At 40.7% G+C, this 19,169-nt stretch overlaps 1 protein-coding gene across 1 annotated transcript in view; it reads left to right on the top strand.

Annotated features, from left to right (window-relative positions):
• Positions 1-19,169, top strand: part of ptprua (protein tyrosine phosphatase receptor type Ua) — a 240,719-nt gene that overhangs the window by 120,522 nt on the left and 101,028 nt on the right. Inside the window, 1 exon segment of the mRNA XM_030740851.1 lies at positions 14,209-14,290. Within this exon segment, the coding sequence (XP_030596711.1) occupies positions 14,209-14,290 (82 nt within the window).

Genomic DNA, 19,169 nt, shown 5'->3' with positions numbered 1-19,169 from the left:
CTTTGTGCACTGGTGCGCAGTCATGTTGGAACAGGAAGGGGCCGTCCCCAAACTGTTCCCACAAAGTTGGGAGCATAAAATTGTCCAAAATGTCTTGGTATGCTGAAGCATTAAGAGTTCCTTTCCATGGAACTAAGGGGCCCGAGCCCAACTCCTAAAAATCAACCCCACACCATAATCCCCCCCCTCCACCAAACTTTACACTTGGCACAATGCAGTCAGACAAGTACCGTTCTCCTGGCAACTGCCAAACCCAGACTCTTCCATCCGATTACCAGACAGAGAAGCCTGATTTGTCACTCCATAGAACACGTCTCCACCGCTTTAGAGTCCAGTGGTGGCGTGCTTTATACAACTGCATCCAACACCTTGGATTGCGCTTGGTGATGTAAGGCTTGGATGCAGCTGCTCAGCCATGGAAACCCATTCCATGAAGCTCTGTATGCACTGTTCTTGAGCTAATCTGAAGGCCACATGAAGTTTGTAGGTCTGTAATGACTGACTCTGCAGAAAGTTGAAGACCTCTGCACACTATGCACCTCAGCATCCACTGACCCCACTCTGTTATCTTATGTGGTCTACCACTTTGTGGCTGATGTGCTGTAATTCGCAATCACTTCCACTTTGTTATAATATCACTAACAGTTGACTGTGTAATATTTACTAGTGAGGAAATTTCGCGACTGGACTTGTTGCACAGGTGGCATCCTATCACGGTACCATACTGGACTTCACTGAGCTCCTGAGAGTGACCCATTCTTTCACAATTGTTTGTAGAAGCAGTCTGCATGCCTAGGTGCTTGATTTATAGAGAAGTTATTGGAACACCTGAATTCAATTATTTGAATGGGTGAGTGAATACTTTTGACAATATAGTGTATATAAGAAATCAGAAATTTCTAGTAGTCAGTGTGTATGATGTGGGAAAATGGGCAGGTGTAAAGACAAGGGATAATCCTACCCACTAATTTCTTTCTAATTTCAACTTCATGCATCTTCAAGATGGCAGCTGTGAGTGGTCATAAACTTAGTTCCTGTGTTCAAAGCAACCATTTAAAAGGCAATGCCACGTTCATTGCTCATGGTTGCAATAATTTTGGGCATGCTCTGGTCTCCAAACCACTGTGACTGTAGCATAAAGTTGTGTACAAAAAGTTATCATATGTTATTAGATCACTGTAGAATACTCATAATCTTAGAAGTAAGAAAAAACAGAATAAGTTGTTTATTTGACCCAAAAGGGAAATGTGAAGAAGAATAAACTATCAAAAAGGAGTTTCTAATTACACTTTGTACTTTTGCAGACAGATTATTGAGGTCTTTCAGGGATAGCAGATGGCCTATCATTGCACCTAGTATGAAAAGACCATCATTGGTGAACCTAACACATTTACTTCTGATCCTTTGATGAAAGGGTTTTGTTTATCTTAACAACCTAGAAATATATCATTAAATAAATATATTAGTTCCCCCTGGACCTGAAGGCAGACCAAATATCTAAAAAGAGGGGTCTTGCACAGGTGTTGGGTTTCTCTAAATTTTTCGAGAAGATGCAAAAACCAGAGCAATAGGCGGGTCATCATATTGATTTGGCCTATTAATATATACAAGGTGTGATCAATGTGTCACCACTTGGATGGTTTTCAGCACTCCTGTTATTTTTACATTTCTCACTGGTTCCATTACTTCCCTTTGCACTTGTAATCTCCTACATTTGGTCAAAAAAGCAATTCTTTCACATTTGATCTTTGGGAAGTGCACAAAACTGCAGGGAGCCAAATCTGGCAAACGGTCCAAGTGGTGAGGGAAGATTGTGTTTGCGTGGCCAGAAATCTCTTGTGTTTTCTGTGTCAGCACAAAATGACACACTGGTACACACTACACTTCAGATGGTTTCCCCCAGATGCCACAGGACATTTACACAACAAGATGTGAGTTTATTTGTGATGTCGCTTACCTGAACCAATCAGAATTCAGCAATACTTGAATGAAATATGAGGAGGGGGTCTCTTTTCTTAAATAGCAATCACTAGCAATCACAAATTTCTCATCACAAGTAACCACGCAGCAGAAGTAGATGAGTGACGTTTTCAGCATGAATACCTCATAAAATGAAACAGTTTAAAGTTAAAGTAAATTTTGCAGGAACAATAATTCATTTGAGTTTGGCAGTAACGTGGGACAAAAAAAATGGTGCACTGTAATACTTCTTGACTACTAATTTGCAATCATGTGCTATTCTACTTGGGAAAAAAATCAGGTAATTATAGCAAATTGGATCCTAACAGCACAGTTGTCCACACATAACAACCATAGTTTGATAAGATTAAAACATTGTTAGTATATCGCTCAAAAAAACTGACAAAATCCCCGACTATTTTTTGATGCATTTTAATACATTGAATAGGAACAACATTTGAGCTCGAAGCTAGTTCAGTCTAGCAATGTTGTGCTTCTAGGTAATCCATGTAAATAAATGTAAATTTGACATAAACACAGGAGCGCCTCACAGAGCTGTGACTCACTTCTTGTTAAAGCGTTGCAGAGCTGATTTTACCGTGAAGCTCAGTTTGCTCTTCAAGGGTGCTGTAGTTTTCTTCTGTGGTTTCTTATTGCTCTGACTTTATGAAAGTGCAAAACAGTACAGAACCCCTACTACTGTAACTGAAAAAGTGATTGTAAATAAAAAATCTCTTAGTTGTTTTAGCAATTTAATAAGTATAAATATCACACAATAATAGGATAATACTCACAGTGCAAGTAATGGATACATGCAGTTTGTTTTTCATGTTCCATACTATGACTATATTTTGGCAGAACAAATGAGGCTTCTGTGTGTAAATATTGAACCAGCTATATGAGTATCCATCCATCCATCCATCCATCCATCCATCCATCCATCCATCCATCCATCCATCCATCCATCCATCCATCCATCCATCCATCCATCCATCCATCCATCCATCGAGGGGTGTTTTGGAGCCTTTCCCAGCTGTCACAGGGTAATAGACGCGGTACACCCTGTACTGGTCACTAGTCTAGCACAGGGCTTACAGAGACAACCATTCATTCTTGCATTCACACCTATGTCCGATTCAGAATCACCAATTAACCTAACGTGCGTGTCTTTGGACAAAGGCACATACGGAAAATGCATTTTCTAAGCAGAAAAGCCCCAGCCGGCTGGTTGTCCATTAAGCTGTTCAGTGGTCACTAGCTATTAAAACATGGCTACTGTCAGCTGTAACAGCTTTATTACCGTGCTCCCCCATTACTCAAACCATATGCAAGAAATAGCAAATTGCTGCTGTCATGACGCAGTGGCTCAATATGTGTATAATTACAGTGGGTGTGTGTTTGGGTTGTATCGTTATTTATTGGACAATTTACCTGTGCGCTGCAGTGTAATCGATACCTTTGTTTGTTGCCTGTATTGTTGTTGCTGCATTATTAGCACGGTTGTGTAGTTTGTAAGATTCTGATGACTGGATCCAGCCCTGCCTCACCTCATTAGGGCTGATAATTTATCCCCTAATGCTTTCTTTCTTCCCACTAAGCCTGTCGCCTCCAACACCATTCACCCCGCCCCACCCCCAAATTGCCGTTAATGAGAAGGCAATAGCTGGTGTAAGGGATTGTGGGAGCGTGGGTGCAGCAAATAGTCAATTGACCTCAATTCCATGAGACCCTCAGCGCAGGGAGCAGTCCGGGTGTTTGCTTCCATAACCTTGGTGCACTCTGAGCCCCATCTCAATAAATCAAGAGCCAGTTAATGAGATTAGAGGGTTGCACAGATCAATGAGGACAGCCTGAGCTTTACCATCCTCAGCTCTCCTGTCCTGAGTGACTCTCACAACAAGCAAAATGATTTAAAGTAATGATCTTCTTCCCTTCTGTATGGATGTTAGAAGTTTGCATGCCACACACTGGAGCAAAGGGAGATGTTGGAGGTGGGGGGGGGGGGGGGGGGGGCAATCAGACAAGTGAGCCCAGACGGGGAGTTTGCTTAGCACTGCAGTGTTTACCATTCGTGCAGGCGTGCATAAGCAATGTAATCTACTACCCTGGTGATGTACGTCCAAGATGTGTGAATGATGAGAAGGCGCTGCTCTCTAAAGTCCTCCCACCGGGCTTGTAGACACAGGACAGATTGCTTTATTTGTCCTATAAACTTGGATGATTGGCACCAGGTAATGAAGCAGGTAAATGTGTGCAGATGAGTGAAGGGGCTTAAACAAAGGAACCAAGTGTGTCTATCTATTGTGTGAAGGACTGAGCCCAGAGCGAGGCTTGGTGCCTCTTTTTAGTATTCTCAAGAGGCCCCATAGGGCTCCATGCATCCATCGACTCAGTGCCGTTGATAAAGATCACTGTCCGGCACTGCCAGCTAACAGATTAGCCGCGGCAGGCCGCAGAGCAGCAGCTCCACGCAGGAGAAGAGCCACCATATCAGAGGACTCAGGGGAGAAAGTGCGTCTCTAAGCAGCTGCTGGTGGTACTGGTGGTTAAGATTAAATAGATTAAATACAAAATACACCCAGTAGTCATTGAGTGTCAACACCCCCCCTGGAGGGAAGACAGACTGCTTCAGAGATATGTTGAACTGTGATCACAGGTTCTCTTGGCCTTCAGCATTTAGGTTTTTACTGACATGAGATTTCAAATTTCACTGCCAATAGCTCTGGATTCCAGTTGTGCATTGTTAACAGAATGATAGCATATTCTGTGCTAGAAAATGGGATGTTTTCTGATGTATTCAACTATTTGGCAGGAAATCATCTTAGAAGAATTTATTAATCTCTTTAGAGACAGTAAAACTTATCCAAATCCTTAGCTGTAAAACTGCTAAAGTAGCAATGATAGAGGAAATGTTCTTTTGGCATGTTGTCAAACTTTAAAAAGCACTACATTTTTTTTGTAATTTCCAAGAAGTTCAGAGAATTTACTCAATACCCACAGTTAAAGTTAGCATAGGGTTATTTTATTATCTACTATAAAATGAAATGGGCTTGAGTCAGGACAAAGCTACATCAAACCAGGCAGTACCAAAAATGACTGTAGTGAACACAGAGCAAATTATTAATATTCAATTTAATTTTATTTATATAGCACCAAACAGTCGCCTCAAGGTGCTTTATATTGTAAAGGAAAGACCCTCCAATACTTACTATTTCTCTCGCTCTCTCTCTCTCTCTCTCTCTCTCTCTCTCTATCTATCTATCTATAGAGAGAGAAAGAGAGATAGATAGATAGATAGATAGATAGATAGATAGATAGATAGATAGATAGATAGATAGATAGATAGATAGATAGATAGATAGATAGATAGATAGATAGATAGATGTCTCAAAAAATTAAAGGAACACTTTTTAATCAGAGTATATCATCAAGTCAGTTAAACTTCTGGGATATTGATCTGGTCAGTTCAGTAGCAGAGGGGGTTGTTAATCAGTTTCAGCTGCTTTAGTGTTAATGAAATTAACAAAAGATGCACTAGAGGGGCAACAATGAGACAACCCCCCAAAAAGAAATGGTTTTACAGGTAGAAGCCACTGACATTTTTTCCTCCTCATTTTTTTTCTGACTGTTTTTTCACTACCTCTGCATTTGGCTAGGGTCAGTGTCACTACTGGTAGCATGAGGCGATACCTGGACACTACAGAAGTTGCACAGGTAGTCCAGTTCCTCAAGAATGGCACATCAATATGTGCCATTGCCAAAAGGTTTGCTGTGCCGCCCCCAGCACAGTCTCAAGAGCGTGGAGGAGATAGGGGAGACAGGCAGTTACTCTAGGAGCGCTGGACAGGGCCGTAGAAGGTCTGTAACTCATCAGCAGAACCAGTATCTGCTCCTTTGTGCAAGAAGGAACAGGATGAGCACTGCCAGAGCCCTGCTAAATGACCTCCAGCAGCCTACTGGTGTGAATGTCTTTGACCAAACAATCAGAAACAGACATTATAAGAGTGGCCTGAGGGCCTGACATCCTCTATTGGCCCCTGATCTCACTACTTGGTACCATGGAGCCTGATTGGCATTAGCCATAGAATACTGGAATTGGCACGTCCACCACTGGCACCCTGTGCTTTTCACACATGAGAGCAAGTTCACCCTGAGCCCCTAACATCATTCAGCATGACCGGTTTGGGTCAGTGATGGTCTCGGGAGGCATATTTATGGAGGGGCACACAGACCTCTGGAGGCTAGGCAACGGCACCCTGACTGCCATTAGATATTAGGATGAAATCCCTGTATCCACTGTCAGACCCTACAGTGCTGCAGTGAGTCCTGGGTTCCTCCTGGTGCACGAGAGTGCCCAGTCTCATGTGGGAGAGTATGCAGGCAGTTCCTGAAGGATGAAGGAATTGATACCATTGACTGGACCCCACACTCACCTGACCTAAAACCAATACCTCTGCGACATCTGTCCATCTGACACCACCAGGCATCTCAGATTGTCCATGAGCTGAGTCCCTGTCCAGATCTGGGAGAAGATCCCCCAGGACACCATCCATCGTCTCATTAGGAGCATGCCATGACGTTGTCAGGCATGAATATAAGTACATACGGGCCATGCAAACTACTGAGCACCATTTTGAGTTGATGCAATGAAATTTTGCCAAAATGGACAAACCTGTTGCATCATTTTTTTACTTTGTCTTTGAATTCAGCCCTCTGTAGGTTGGTAATTTTAATTTCCATCAAATGATGTGGCATTTTTTAGTTCCTAAAACATTACCCAGTCCATATCCGTGTCACCAGGAGCCGAGCGTAAAAGCAAAGTTGTCGATTTACCGGTCAATGTGGTCCTGTGGGCCCAAGCTTTGAGAAGAGCTCGGAGTAGAGTCACTAAACTTCCACATCCAAAGGAGCCAGTTGAGGTGGTCCGAGCATCTGACCAGGATGCCTCCCAGGCGCCTCCTAGGTGAAGTGTTCTGGGCTTGTCCCACCGCGAGGAGGCCCTGGGGCAGGCTCGGGATACACCGGAGAGATTACATCTCTGTGCTGCGAGCAGAAAATAGATTAAGGAATGCATTTAATTTGCAGAGAAAATATACTTGCCTTATTTGAAATGTGAGAGTGAATTGACTTGTTTGATTGTTTGATACTGATTGTTTTTTTTAATCATTGGGATATCTCAAACATGCACATTTATTGGTCAAGCTAATCAATATCATGTCATCCTCTTGCAACTTTTAAAAGATGCAGACTTGAGCTTTGCCTCAGAAGAATTTGTTGCACCTGTAATGGAAGATAACCCTGCACTGCTGACAGTCTGATTAAATCATCAGGGAGCATTTGACTGAGGTCATGACCCACTGCCTGACACTGCTTGACTTTGGTGAGGAGACTTCCTGTTTGAGAGTGGACTTTGAGGGACAGAAGAGAAATGAGTTCTGACAGGTTCGCTCACTCCCTGTCATCTTGGTTTGTAGAAGAATAAAAAAGATGTGCTCTTTAAACAAGAAAAAAAAGTATTTTTCTCCCTTTGACTGATTCATGTATTTATTTTTTATTTTTTCGATTCCAAATCATCTCAGTATTCCACACCCTTATTGTCCCCCTATTATTTTCCTTCTCTCTCTTTTTTATTTATGCATTTTGTGGCTTTCCCTAGCAGCCACTGAATGAACTAATGTGGCAAATATAAGGTTTGCAGGCAAATTACTGCCTTAAGTCATCACAAAGCGACAGCAGCTATAGAAGTCATCTCCTCAATTTTTGTTTGGTTTTGTTTTGCTTTGCAGACTTTTAAGTTGGACCCCAGAATTCACCTGAATCAAACCCATTTTTCAAGGATTTACATGTGATGTACATGCGGTGAAACTAAATTCTGTCCTCAGGTCCCCGTGTATTTTTTTTTAATGCTGATGGGAACGGAAGAGCCGATGAAAAATGTGGAGGCTATTATTGTGAAGGGTTGTTGCAATTGCAAGCACAGTTAGCATTAGCCACAAGTGCACGTTAAAAGGCAACAACATGCCAAGACAGCAGCTATTTTTGTGAGTTTGTCATCCGTGGGTATACTGTTTTACTAAATTAACATAAATATGAGATATATCAGGTTAAGTAAGAATTTTAAGAATTTCTCTGCTAGTTACATGTAGAATTATATTCCCTGTAATTACAGAATCATTCAGTTCAATTCAGTTTTTTTTAAGTAGTCATTTTACAATTCACAGTTCACTTTGTATTCTAAGGTAAAGACCTTACAGTACAGGGGTCAATACTGTACAGTCTTGTTTCACAACAGTAGTATCGCATTTATAGCCACAAAACTATGACACCATCAGGTTGCCTGGCAACCACATAGCAAAGGGGCTAAAGTGACCTGTTTTGTTTTCTTATGCTCAAACAGCACCTTATGAAAGCAAGCAGCAACATGAAGCACACACAGCTGGGTTTTCATCATTTCAAAAGGAAATCACACTGACTCACCTGAAGCTAACAGTAACCTCATTTTAACATGAAACTAAGTCTCCCCAATAAAACTTCATGATTTATATCGCGGGTTCTTGCTTTGCATCGAGGCGAGTCCCTTCAATGTGACTGCGTAAACACATTTAAGTACACACACAGAAGGGGAGAAAGCCTTCAGCATATGCTGTCTGGTCCTTTATATCACGCTGCAGTGGAAGCACTGTGCTGCCGCTTTCCTTTCAGCGGTGCTGGGCAGGGGCAATTGCTTGTCATATATTTATGTTTTAATGCGACAAAGTCGATATGGATCGATGGCGTTTTAGTAGAGCGAGTCAGTTATCAGGACATCGTTCTCATTTTTATTCAACTCATTCCTCAAACAATTGCATATCATTGGTTAAATGAAATAAACTCCTCATGAAGAATGTTGGCGTCTGTGTCAGCTGAGAGCTTTATTGTTAGCACAAAGGTTTCCTGCACTTCTGCAATAAAAACTAAAAGCTGAAAATATTAATTACTGTGCAAATCTTGTTTTTATTGCAATCTGGTTTACAGCTTCCACTCTTGAGTTTATGTATTCATGGCGAGGCCTCCTGGGATGCTGTATGGATTTTGTTAGTCTCCTATCAATTTGTTATTTGTTAGTCTACTATCAATTCTCTGGCATTGAATTTTATGAGCCAAACACGATGCCACAGGAGGTGCATATTAAAATTTGTGCATGTTTTTTTTTTTTTTCTCCATCAAATGTAACTGCCCTTGTGCAGCCCTCTTTCTAACTGTCTCCTCTGGCTTGTTTCAGAGATGCACAGCCCGCTTTCTGATTTGGTCGTGCTTGTCATGTCATTTCCTTTGGTTGCTGACAATGACACAGGGCTCCTTCCTGGGAGATGGAACCCTGCTGCTTGCAGTAAACCAAACCTTTATTCACACATCACAGGTAGTGCCTGTGCAATGTTAGTTTTTTTTTTTTGGGTGTGTGTGTGTATGTGTGTGTGTGTGTGTGTGTGTTGCCATTTGTCATAACAAAAAATAGACAGAGAGAAGCAGAGAGAAGCCTGGAGAATGACTTTGAACTGGATATTTTCAATTGGACAAATCCGTCTTTTATAATGTTTGCAGAAATAGATTTTTCCTTTGTGTCTACTTGTATGAGTATTGGAAAAGGGTGAAATTTTGCTATCAAATATTAAAGATGCTATCAGGCCTTGTGATAACAAACAGTATCAGTTTGGCTCAAGTTTCCACCCTCCTCTTTCTGTCCCCTCCTCCTATGTGAGGCGTCCCTCCATTGTCTTTGCTGTTTTTTTTTCTCTCTCTATGCATCCTTTATGCTGTTTAAGGCAGCTTATACATCTTAGACACAATTTTAATGATGGTGCTTAAAACTCAGTGCAGTGCAGGAAGGAAAGGCGCTGCAAACTGACCAAAAATAAATGAGCTAGAACGAGCCTATATTAAAACAATTGGAGAAAGTCATAACTTTAATTTCTATGTTCACATCAAACTGTATGCACAGAATCACCTGTTTAATCGAAATTTTTGAGGCTTTTTTTCAATATTTCACGGGATGTTGCATCTAATTAATGAATTATCAATTTTGTTTCGGCAGTGGTACCAGCACCAGAACTTTTCACCCTAGGGGTAGTTTTTCTGTGTCCGTCCTGATCATTGTTGCCTGTATGTGCAGTACATGCAGTCCTTTCATATATGCATTATCAGCTGACAGAGCTGTTGTCTTTACTAACAGTTTTTCTTTGTAAAAACTTGCAGGGAGATTCTCCTGTTGCCTTTTATATAATGCTTTGGGCATGAATATGCACACCTACTGTATGCCGATGTTATTCCTCAGTGTCTGCCACAGTCATAGTCAAACACACTTGTCTGTAAGTGAGGGCAGATGTGGAGGGGCTAATGATAGCTCAAAGTGCGGAGCAGAGTGAATCGATGGTGGTGGGTGTGTTGACGCGTGATGAATTGAAGAGTTAATCGGTCAGACGTCTCTAATGGCCTGACATAGGAATGAAAAATAAAAATAAATTAGTGGAAAGAAAGTCTTAGTCTGTATCCATCTGCCAAAGCCTTTTGTGCTATTGATTTGCCCGAGGCACCTAAAGCTTGATGTATTGTCAACATTGCAATCTATTGCCCATCTGAGTGCATGGTCACAGTCTGACTTCCACTGGGCTTTAGCATAGATTACTGGTGGTACTAAGAGTGGGTGAAATGCCTGATGCAGTGTACAGCTACATCCTTCATCTTACCAGGTGTTAATACACTCAATCCTCAAGTTCAGTGTTTGTCATGCTGTAGTACAAAGTGAGGAGTTGCTTGCATAGGGAATGATTTGTGCTCTGTTGGCTGTAATTACTACTCAGAAACCTAGAATGACTTTGCTGCACACTGGGAGGCCTCCCCGTTCACTCTGACTCTCTGCGTGTGGCTGGCTCATTTAGATGACTGACTGAATATTTAGGCTGTGTTTAAGAACTCCTGCAGATGCCATATGGATTAAATAAAAGGGCCAACAGGGAAAGGAAAGCGAGACTTATTCATATAAGGCTTTATGGGGTTTTATCTACATTTATAACATATCAAATTAAACAGCACCCGAACCATGAACATTCAGGCTTATTACATTTACAAATTGCTGTGTGTTGCTTGGTGTTCCATTCAGTTTACAGAATTTACATTTACATTTTTATACAACTCCCTATGTAGTTACTATATATAACTTATATTAGATTTTTAGGTGAGTCATTACCTCAACAGTCATCAAGTAAATGTGCCTCTTCACCAGTATAAGACACCAGAGGGGACATGATAATGCGTTTCACTGTGTGAAAGCATTTTAATTTTAAAGTAGAAAAGTTTGTGTTAACTTTGCAGTGCATTGTAAGTGGGATATGTGCAGGTATATGCACTAGAGCAGTTCCTAGATCTGCCATTATTACACCTGAAAATGATAGCTACTGGTTGCTAATTCTGCAGAAGTTTCCCCCTTGTGTTGGAGTGCTGGCTACCTTGTATTTGTGATAGAATAGTCTTAACTCAGCAGTCCACTTGTTTTCTCAGGATTTTCAACTTTATGTTGTCAGTGGATTTAGCTTTTATTTTCTCAAATCTGGAGGCGCATGCTTTGGCAGTTTTCAACAAAGGCACAAGTAGACAATTGGGATCAGGCTCCAAAGCTCTGTCCAACACAGCAAATTAACAGAGATGCTGTATTTGTGTGTTTAGAGCATTAAATTCCCTGGACTCCACACCACCCTGTGCCAGAGCCACTCAGCTGGATAAGCTGCTAAGTGATTACACCATTTTTAAAGGGCTCCAAGCATTATTTTTCTGCAACATGTTCTATAAAAATATTAGCGTACACTGTATATGACGACATGCATGTTTATGCCAACAATTTCTGGTAGGACGTCAGGGGCCTTAGTAAAAACAGGTTCTATGAAAAGATGGATGTAGGTAGGTGTGATGTCACCCAGTGGTTTGCATTGAAGCACCAAATTCCATGTTTTGGTTGGCAACTGTTCTTATTTCTGCACCTTGAGGTGACTGTTTGTTGTGATTTGGCGCTATATAGAGTACCAGTCAAAAGTTTGGACACACCTTCTCATTCTTGTTTTTATTATTTTTTATTTTTTGTCCTACATTGTAAATTAATACTGAAGTCATCCAGACTGTGAAGGAACACGTGAGGAATCATGTAGTAAATTTAAACAAACCAAAACATGTTTCAGATTTTAGGTTCTTCAACGTAGGCACCTTTTGCTTTGATTACAGCTTTGCACACTCTCTAAATCAGCTTCATGAGGTGATCACCTGAAATGATTTTCCAACAGTCTTGAAGGAGTTCCCAGAGGTGCTGAGCACTTGTTGGCTGCTTTGCCTTCACTCTGAAGTCCAACTCATCCCAAACCATCTCAGTTGGGTTTAGATCATGTGATTGTGGAGGCCAAGTCACCTGATGCAGCACTCCATCACCCTCTTACATCACCTGGAGGTGTGTTTGTGGTCATTGCGCTGTTGAAAAACAAATGATAGTCCCAGAAGCGCAAACCAGATGGGATGGCATGTTGCTGCAGAATGCTAGTTAAGTGTGTCTTGGATTTTGAATAAATCACCAACAGTGTGACCAGCAAAGCACCCCCATACCATCACACTTCCTTTTCTGTGTCTTACAAAGACTTGATGGTGTTTGGAACCAAAAATCTCTAATTTGGACTCATCAGACCAAAGGACAGATTTCCACTGGTCTAACGTCCATTCCTTCTGGTCCTTGGCCCAAGCCATTCTCTTCCTCTTGTTGTTCTTCCTTAGAAGTGGCTTCTTTGCAGCAATTCGACCATAAAGTCCAGATTCATGCAGTCTTCTCTGAACAGTTCATGTTGAGATGTGTGTGCTTCTTGAACTCTGTGAAGCATTTAGGTGGGCTCTTATCTGTGGTGCTTTTAACTTGCAGTTTCTGAGGCTGGTAACTCTGATGAACTTATCCTGTGCAACAGAGGGAACTTTTGGTCTTCCTTTCCTGGGACGGTCCTGATGAGAGCCAGTTTCATCATAAAGTTTGATGGTCTTTGCGACTGCACCTGGGGATAGTTTCTTGAAGTTCTTGAAATGTTTCATATCAACTGACCTTCATTTCTTAAAGTAATGATGGACTGTTGTTTTGCTTTACTTAGATGAGTAGTTCTTGCAACAATATGAACTAGAACATTACTCAAATAGGGCTATTTACTGTATACCAACTCTACCTCTTCACAACACAACTGATGGTTTCAAACACATGAAGAAGGCAAGAAATTCAAGAAATTAACTCTTGACAAGGCACAGCTGTGAACTGAAAGCCATTCCAGGTGACTACCTCATAAAGCTGACTGAGAAAGATGTGCAAAGCTGTCATCTAAGCAAGAGGTGTCTACTTTGAGGAATCTGAAATATAAAACGTATTCTGGTTTGTTTAACACTTTATGTTTACTAAATAATTCCATATGTATTTCTTCATAGTTTGGATGACTTTAGTATTGATCTGCAATCCAGACAATTTATAAATAATGAAAAACCACTGAATGAGAAGGTGTGTCCAAACTTTTGACTGGTACTGTAAATAAAATTGAATTGAATTAAATTTATTATTTTCATATCCAGCATCAAGTGGCTATCAGTGGTGTTATTCTTCAGGGTACTTCTCCATGGCTTCAGCCTCAAGCCACATCGTTTCTTTGCAAATGTGCATCCATCCATCTATCCATTCATTTATCCATTGATCCATAGGTTTGTCCATACTGTTTCCCTTCAAACAGCTGTCTTGTGACTGCCTTATAATCAGAAGTGTTTAGGCCAGAAATTGGTATCTTTGCCACTTTTGATACTTTTCCCTTGTATGATCTGTATGACCTTTAAGAACAAAAAGAGGCTCTAGAGGGCTCTGGCTTTTTTTATTCTGAAGGGCTTATACTAAAGCCTGACATTTCCCTGCTGGTGTTTTAAAGAGATGAAAAGGTTCTGCTAATAATGAATGCTAATTTAGCTGTGATTAAATTGCTGCCTTTAAAAAATACCACACAACAGAAATGAACCATTCTTGATTGCGGTTTAATGCCAGGCTAAAACTTTACAATTAAGATTCCCCCTTAAATTTATAGTCAGTGAAAGAAAAGCAGTGGATTTCCTGTTCTTGCCAGACCTTTCGACCATACGCTCCCAATTTCCCCCTCTGTCGATCTATTTGCCATTCAATATGTAATGATTTGCAGTCATTTAATTTATCCGTTGTCTTCACAGGTCATCTTTGAAGCGACCGTTTCTGAGGAGCGACAGGGCTATATTGCCTTGGATGACATAGTGCTGCTCAATTACCCCTGCTGTAAGTACCCACTTCTGTACAGCTCTTAACAATGGTAGCCCAGGCCAGAGAACTCAACAGCTGAAAAGTGATTGAAGACTATGACGCAATTCTGGTGACAGGGGGTAACTGAGGCACATATACCTGGTACGTGTCCGAGTGTCAGAGCCACAATAACACAGCGGGAGGTGTCTCTTTTGTCCTGGCAGAACAGCTGACCTTTTCTGCTGATCGCTAGACTCCCAGCTGGGTGCTTTTAAAGCTAATGTGATGTTACAGGCAGGAAAAGGACAGCTAGTGTTTGTACTTTGATCCTCTCTGGGAGATTTTTTTTTCCCCCTTTGGTGTCACTGGAATATCAGGAGATTGTTTTTTTTTTGTTGTTTGTGTTTTTTTACGGATGTTGCTGAACATTGTGTTTTGTTCTGTTAAATTACTATTATGCCCCCTGACTGTGTTTTGCTACATACAGTAGTAGATGTTGGATCCATCATATCAGACCTTTGTCTTCACAGCTGTGCCATTACCAAGGTGATTAGCACTACTGGGCATCATAGACAAAAGCTTAATGCGAACTGATTGGTCTGCCTGCAAGCAGAGGTCATTGCAAACGCTTCACTGACCCATGCTGACTTCCAGAACAGATAACATGGAGCCAAAACATCAAGTACTGAGAATCAACTGATAATGGGCTCAGCGTTAGCTTTTCATTAAATAATAGCTTTAGTTATTTAACTGTTGTAATTTTGGCCAATTATTCTTGCCCAGCTGTGATATGATGCAGATTATATAATTACTCTGTAATAGGTCAGTTCTGCACTGGTTGTTGGTGTGTGCCTTTAAACTAAATCAATCATGATACAAACATTTTATTTATAATTGTTGGCAGTTTAGTGTGCTGTCTTTGTCTTCGTCTTCACTGATTCTTTGCCCAGTTTCAGTTGCAGTAGCTTTTCAGGGAGTGAAAATATAAAAGTAGTGCTAAATTTGAAAGGATTCTTGGTTAACATAGCATCCTGTACAGAGACTCTTACCTTTATATTAACAGATTTGTTTGTTGTTTACTAGCTTGTTTCACTGCCCCTTATGGCCAAAAATCAATCCATGCTGCTTTAAACAGCGAAGTCATGCATGAACTGTCCAGAAATACTGTTCAAAGAAGACCTTAGTACTCTTCAGAAACCAAGTACTTCTGTATAACTTCTTTATAACTAAGATCCACATTGGCTTTCAGTAAGAAGGGAGTGAGAATGGAAATATTGTTTTTAAGCTGCTTAAATGTGGGAAAATGTTCATGAATGATAATGTGGAGTATTTATGAGCTCATGAAATTCAGATATCCTTTTCTGGGGCTACTGGAAAAAAAAATTAGGCAGGCCACATTTTATAAATCATTGAATCCTCATTGGGAAACAGACAGAGGAACTAAAACCCTTTCTCAAATCAGCATGCACATACCCCCCCAACCCCGAACCCGAAGCTCAGCTCAGACTTTACCACTTGACCTCTGTCACCCTGTTCTCAGCGGAATAGGATACTTTTCCATGGTGATTAGTGATGGAGTGATGGTAGATGGCTTTGCCAAGCACCCTCAATATGTGAGCAAGGCTGAGTTTAACCTTGCTGCAGATAGTGGCACTTGGATCTTCATCATGCCATAAGCTCACTTTAGGGGACAGTGTCCCTGCCACATGCTGTATGTGCACCATAACCACATGAATCACGAAGCACAAATAGTCTGTGCTCAACCAAGCATAGCCACACTCATGGACTCTTATACAAACAAAAGCCTGGAAGAGATAAACACATACATGTTCACAGTCTTTTGCACTAGCTGTAGAGCTGCAACAGCAGTCACCCTTATCGCCCCTTCAAACACACACACATATACATAAACACACATATACGAAGATGTAAGTAAACGTTAGTAAGGCAGGACAAATTTCCCTGCAGGCAACAAGAATAATAGTATGCCCCTTTAGGATAGCTTCAACTCCAAAACAACCTCTACTCAGTTTACATTCGCATTCATTTGACATTTGTCTTGTTTTACCCCGGAGTCCATGCCTTTATTCTAAACACGTGTTTCAGTCAAGACCAATCTCTCCTGCATCATGGAGGCAGAGGCAGCATCGCTAATTTAAAGAACCAACATTCAGAGAGACGGAATACATTTGAGACTCAATTTACCTTGCCTCTTTTTATGTTTAACACTATTAATTAAGACTCTGCAAGTCACATATCCAAGCTCCTAGGCTTTTAGATTTAAATTCAATTTTCTCTGTCACTATTAATGCAACTGCCTCATCCTCAAATGACTCCTTCTATAATTGGCCATGGGAATGTCAGTCTTTTAGAGAAGACTTTAAAGTTGGCTTGTTTTCTCCATACAGAATACCCAGACTGGCACCACAACAAAAGTCCACTGGGTGTCTACTCTGTTAGTTTTAGCGCCACATTAGCCACCTTCACAATTTGTCACTTGTAAATGTGAAATGAGATAGGTGTGGTCTAAGACCTGATAGGTCAGGTCTAAGACCTGAGGGAATCAGTTGCTCTCACTGTGCTGATAGGATGGACAGCGTGAAAAAGACCTGCAGAAGGGAAAGAGACGAATGAGCAAAGGGGTAAAATGTGAGACGCAGTTTCTATCATCCCATTCTCGGCAGATGTTGCTGTTAGTTACCGTGGAAACGAAGCATGAAAGTGCCTGAATTCAATTTTGCCCATCACATTGGTTAGCCAGTAGAAATATGTTCCCACAGTACATATCCTGTTAACACCACAGCAGGAATTGCTCAATGAGCGCCGTGTCTTATTTAATGCAGGTTATTATTTTCTCATTATATTCAGAATGTTGTTCATTAGTGTGGTTTTCACGGGGTAGCTCTGTTACCCGTTCTCATTCTCGCTGTTTAAGGAGTGTTTGGAAGCGTGGAAACTGAAATGAGTGCACGCTCAGGCCAAAATTAGTCTATAAATGTTTCCAGCAGTCCATTCTAACAGGCTGCACAAACAAACGTCAACCGAAGTAAAAACGAGTTTGGTTGCTGGATATAAGTTTTGTATTTTTAAGAAATTATATTGTATTTTATATGACTATAACACACATATAAATGTTTAATTACATATATGTATTGCTATTTATTAACAGTCAGTAGGCAGTGTAACCGAAATTTGCTTCATCATTGAGCTGCTGATGATGAAGTTTGACACTGAAGCTACATCCTTCATATACAACCCTAATTCCAAAAAAGTTGGGACTCTGTGTGAAATGTAAATAAAAACAGAATGCAGTGGTTTGCAAATCTCATAAAATGGTGCATTTTCTCAGTTTAAACAGCTTATATGTTTTCTCTGTTCTATTATGAATAAAATATGGGTTTAAGAAAAATAATGGCTCACTTTGAATTTGACGGCAGCAGCACGTCTTAATAAATTTGTGACGGGGCCAATGTTTGCCATAGTGTAGCATCCCCTCTTCTTCTAACAAAGATCCGTAAACATCAGGGAACCCATTCTTGTCTGATACAAGATTCTAGCTGCACAACAGTCCTGGGTTGTCTTTGTTGTATTTATCGGTCATTGAAAGGTGAGGACGGCAGGCAGGCCACTTCAGCACCTGGACTCGGTTGCGGTTTAGCATTATCTTGCTGAAATATAAGGAAATATAAGGCTTTCCCTGAAAAAGACAGCATCTGGATGGGCGCGTATGTTGCTCTAAAACCTGTATGTACCTTTTAGCACTGATGGTGCCTTTCCAGATGTGCAAGCTGCCAATTCCACAGGCACTGATGCACCCCCGGGCCATCAGAGATGCAGGCTTTTGACCAGAGTGCTGATAACAAGCCAAATGCTCCCTTTCCTCTTCAGCCCAGAGGATGCAGGGTCCATGATTTCCAAAGAGAATTTCAAATTTCGATTCATCCGACCACCGAACAGTTTTCCACTTTGCCTCAGTCCATTTTAAATGAGCTTTGGCTCGGAGAAGATGCTGGTGTTTTTGGATCATGTTCACATATGGCTCCTTCTTTCCTTCAACTTTGCTCTGTACCATTGTGCCCGCTTTACCGCACACATTTACAATATACAGCACCTTGAGTTGACTGTTGTTGTTATGTGCCTCTGTAGAAATAAAATTGAAGGGAATAGAATTGAACTGAACCAGCATTTGTGAAATATGGGTTTATGAGATTTGCAATTCACTCCCAACTTTTTCGTAATTGTGACCTTTTTTTCGTCTTTTTCTGACGCACTTCATCACATTTTGCAGTTGCTGTGTATTAACACACTGACAGATTGAAATATTGGGAAAAAAAACAGGTTTTATTTTATTATTTTTTGTTGGGAAGGAAATAAATTTCAGCCTCTTTGTTATGGAAATGCTGAAAGCCTTTCCTTTAATAGAAAGAAAGAAAGAAAGAAAGAAAGAAAGAAAGAAAGAAAGAAAGAAAGAGAAAGAAAGAAAGAAAGAAAGTCACTTATGCATTCCTTTATGTAACCATGCAAACAGCAGCAGGTAAAAAAATAGCCTTGTTTTTTGCATTTCGGCTTTTTCTGCTTTGCGTTTTACTTTTTTCATAGAATATTATTAAAGCAGTGGTCTTGCAGAAATGCAGCTGAATAAAATGGTTTGTCTGTAGTCTTAGGTAAACTCAACAGAAAGTTGTGCGTCCTTTGTGTGTCTTATTTACTCTCTGTAAAAGCTTTATAAGATAATGTTGGTGGATCTTCATCTAAATGTGACATGTTTTGGGAGGTGGCAGAAAGTGACTGTTATGTAGCAGCATATCAGTTTTGTGGAAAATATAGCATCTATACAAAAGAAAAAACTAAAAGGAAATAAATCTCCTGATGCATTCATTTTTTTTTTTCTTTGCAGCACATCAGTGACATTTGA

This window comes from Archocentrus centrarchus, chromosome 11 (genome assembly GCF_007364275.1).
Source record: "Archocentrus centrarchus isolate MPI-CPG fArcCen1 chromosome 11, fArcCen1, whole genome shotgun sequence".
Lineage (NCBI taxonomy): Eukaryota > Metazoa > Chordata > Actinopteri > Cichliformes > Cichlidae > Archocentrus > Archocentrus centrarchus.
This window is presented reverse-complemented; position numbering and strand designations above follow the sequence as displayed.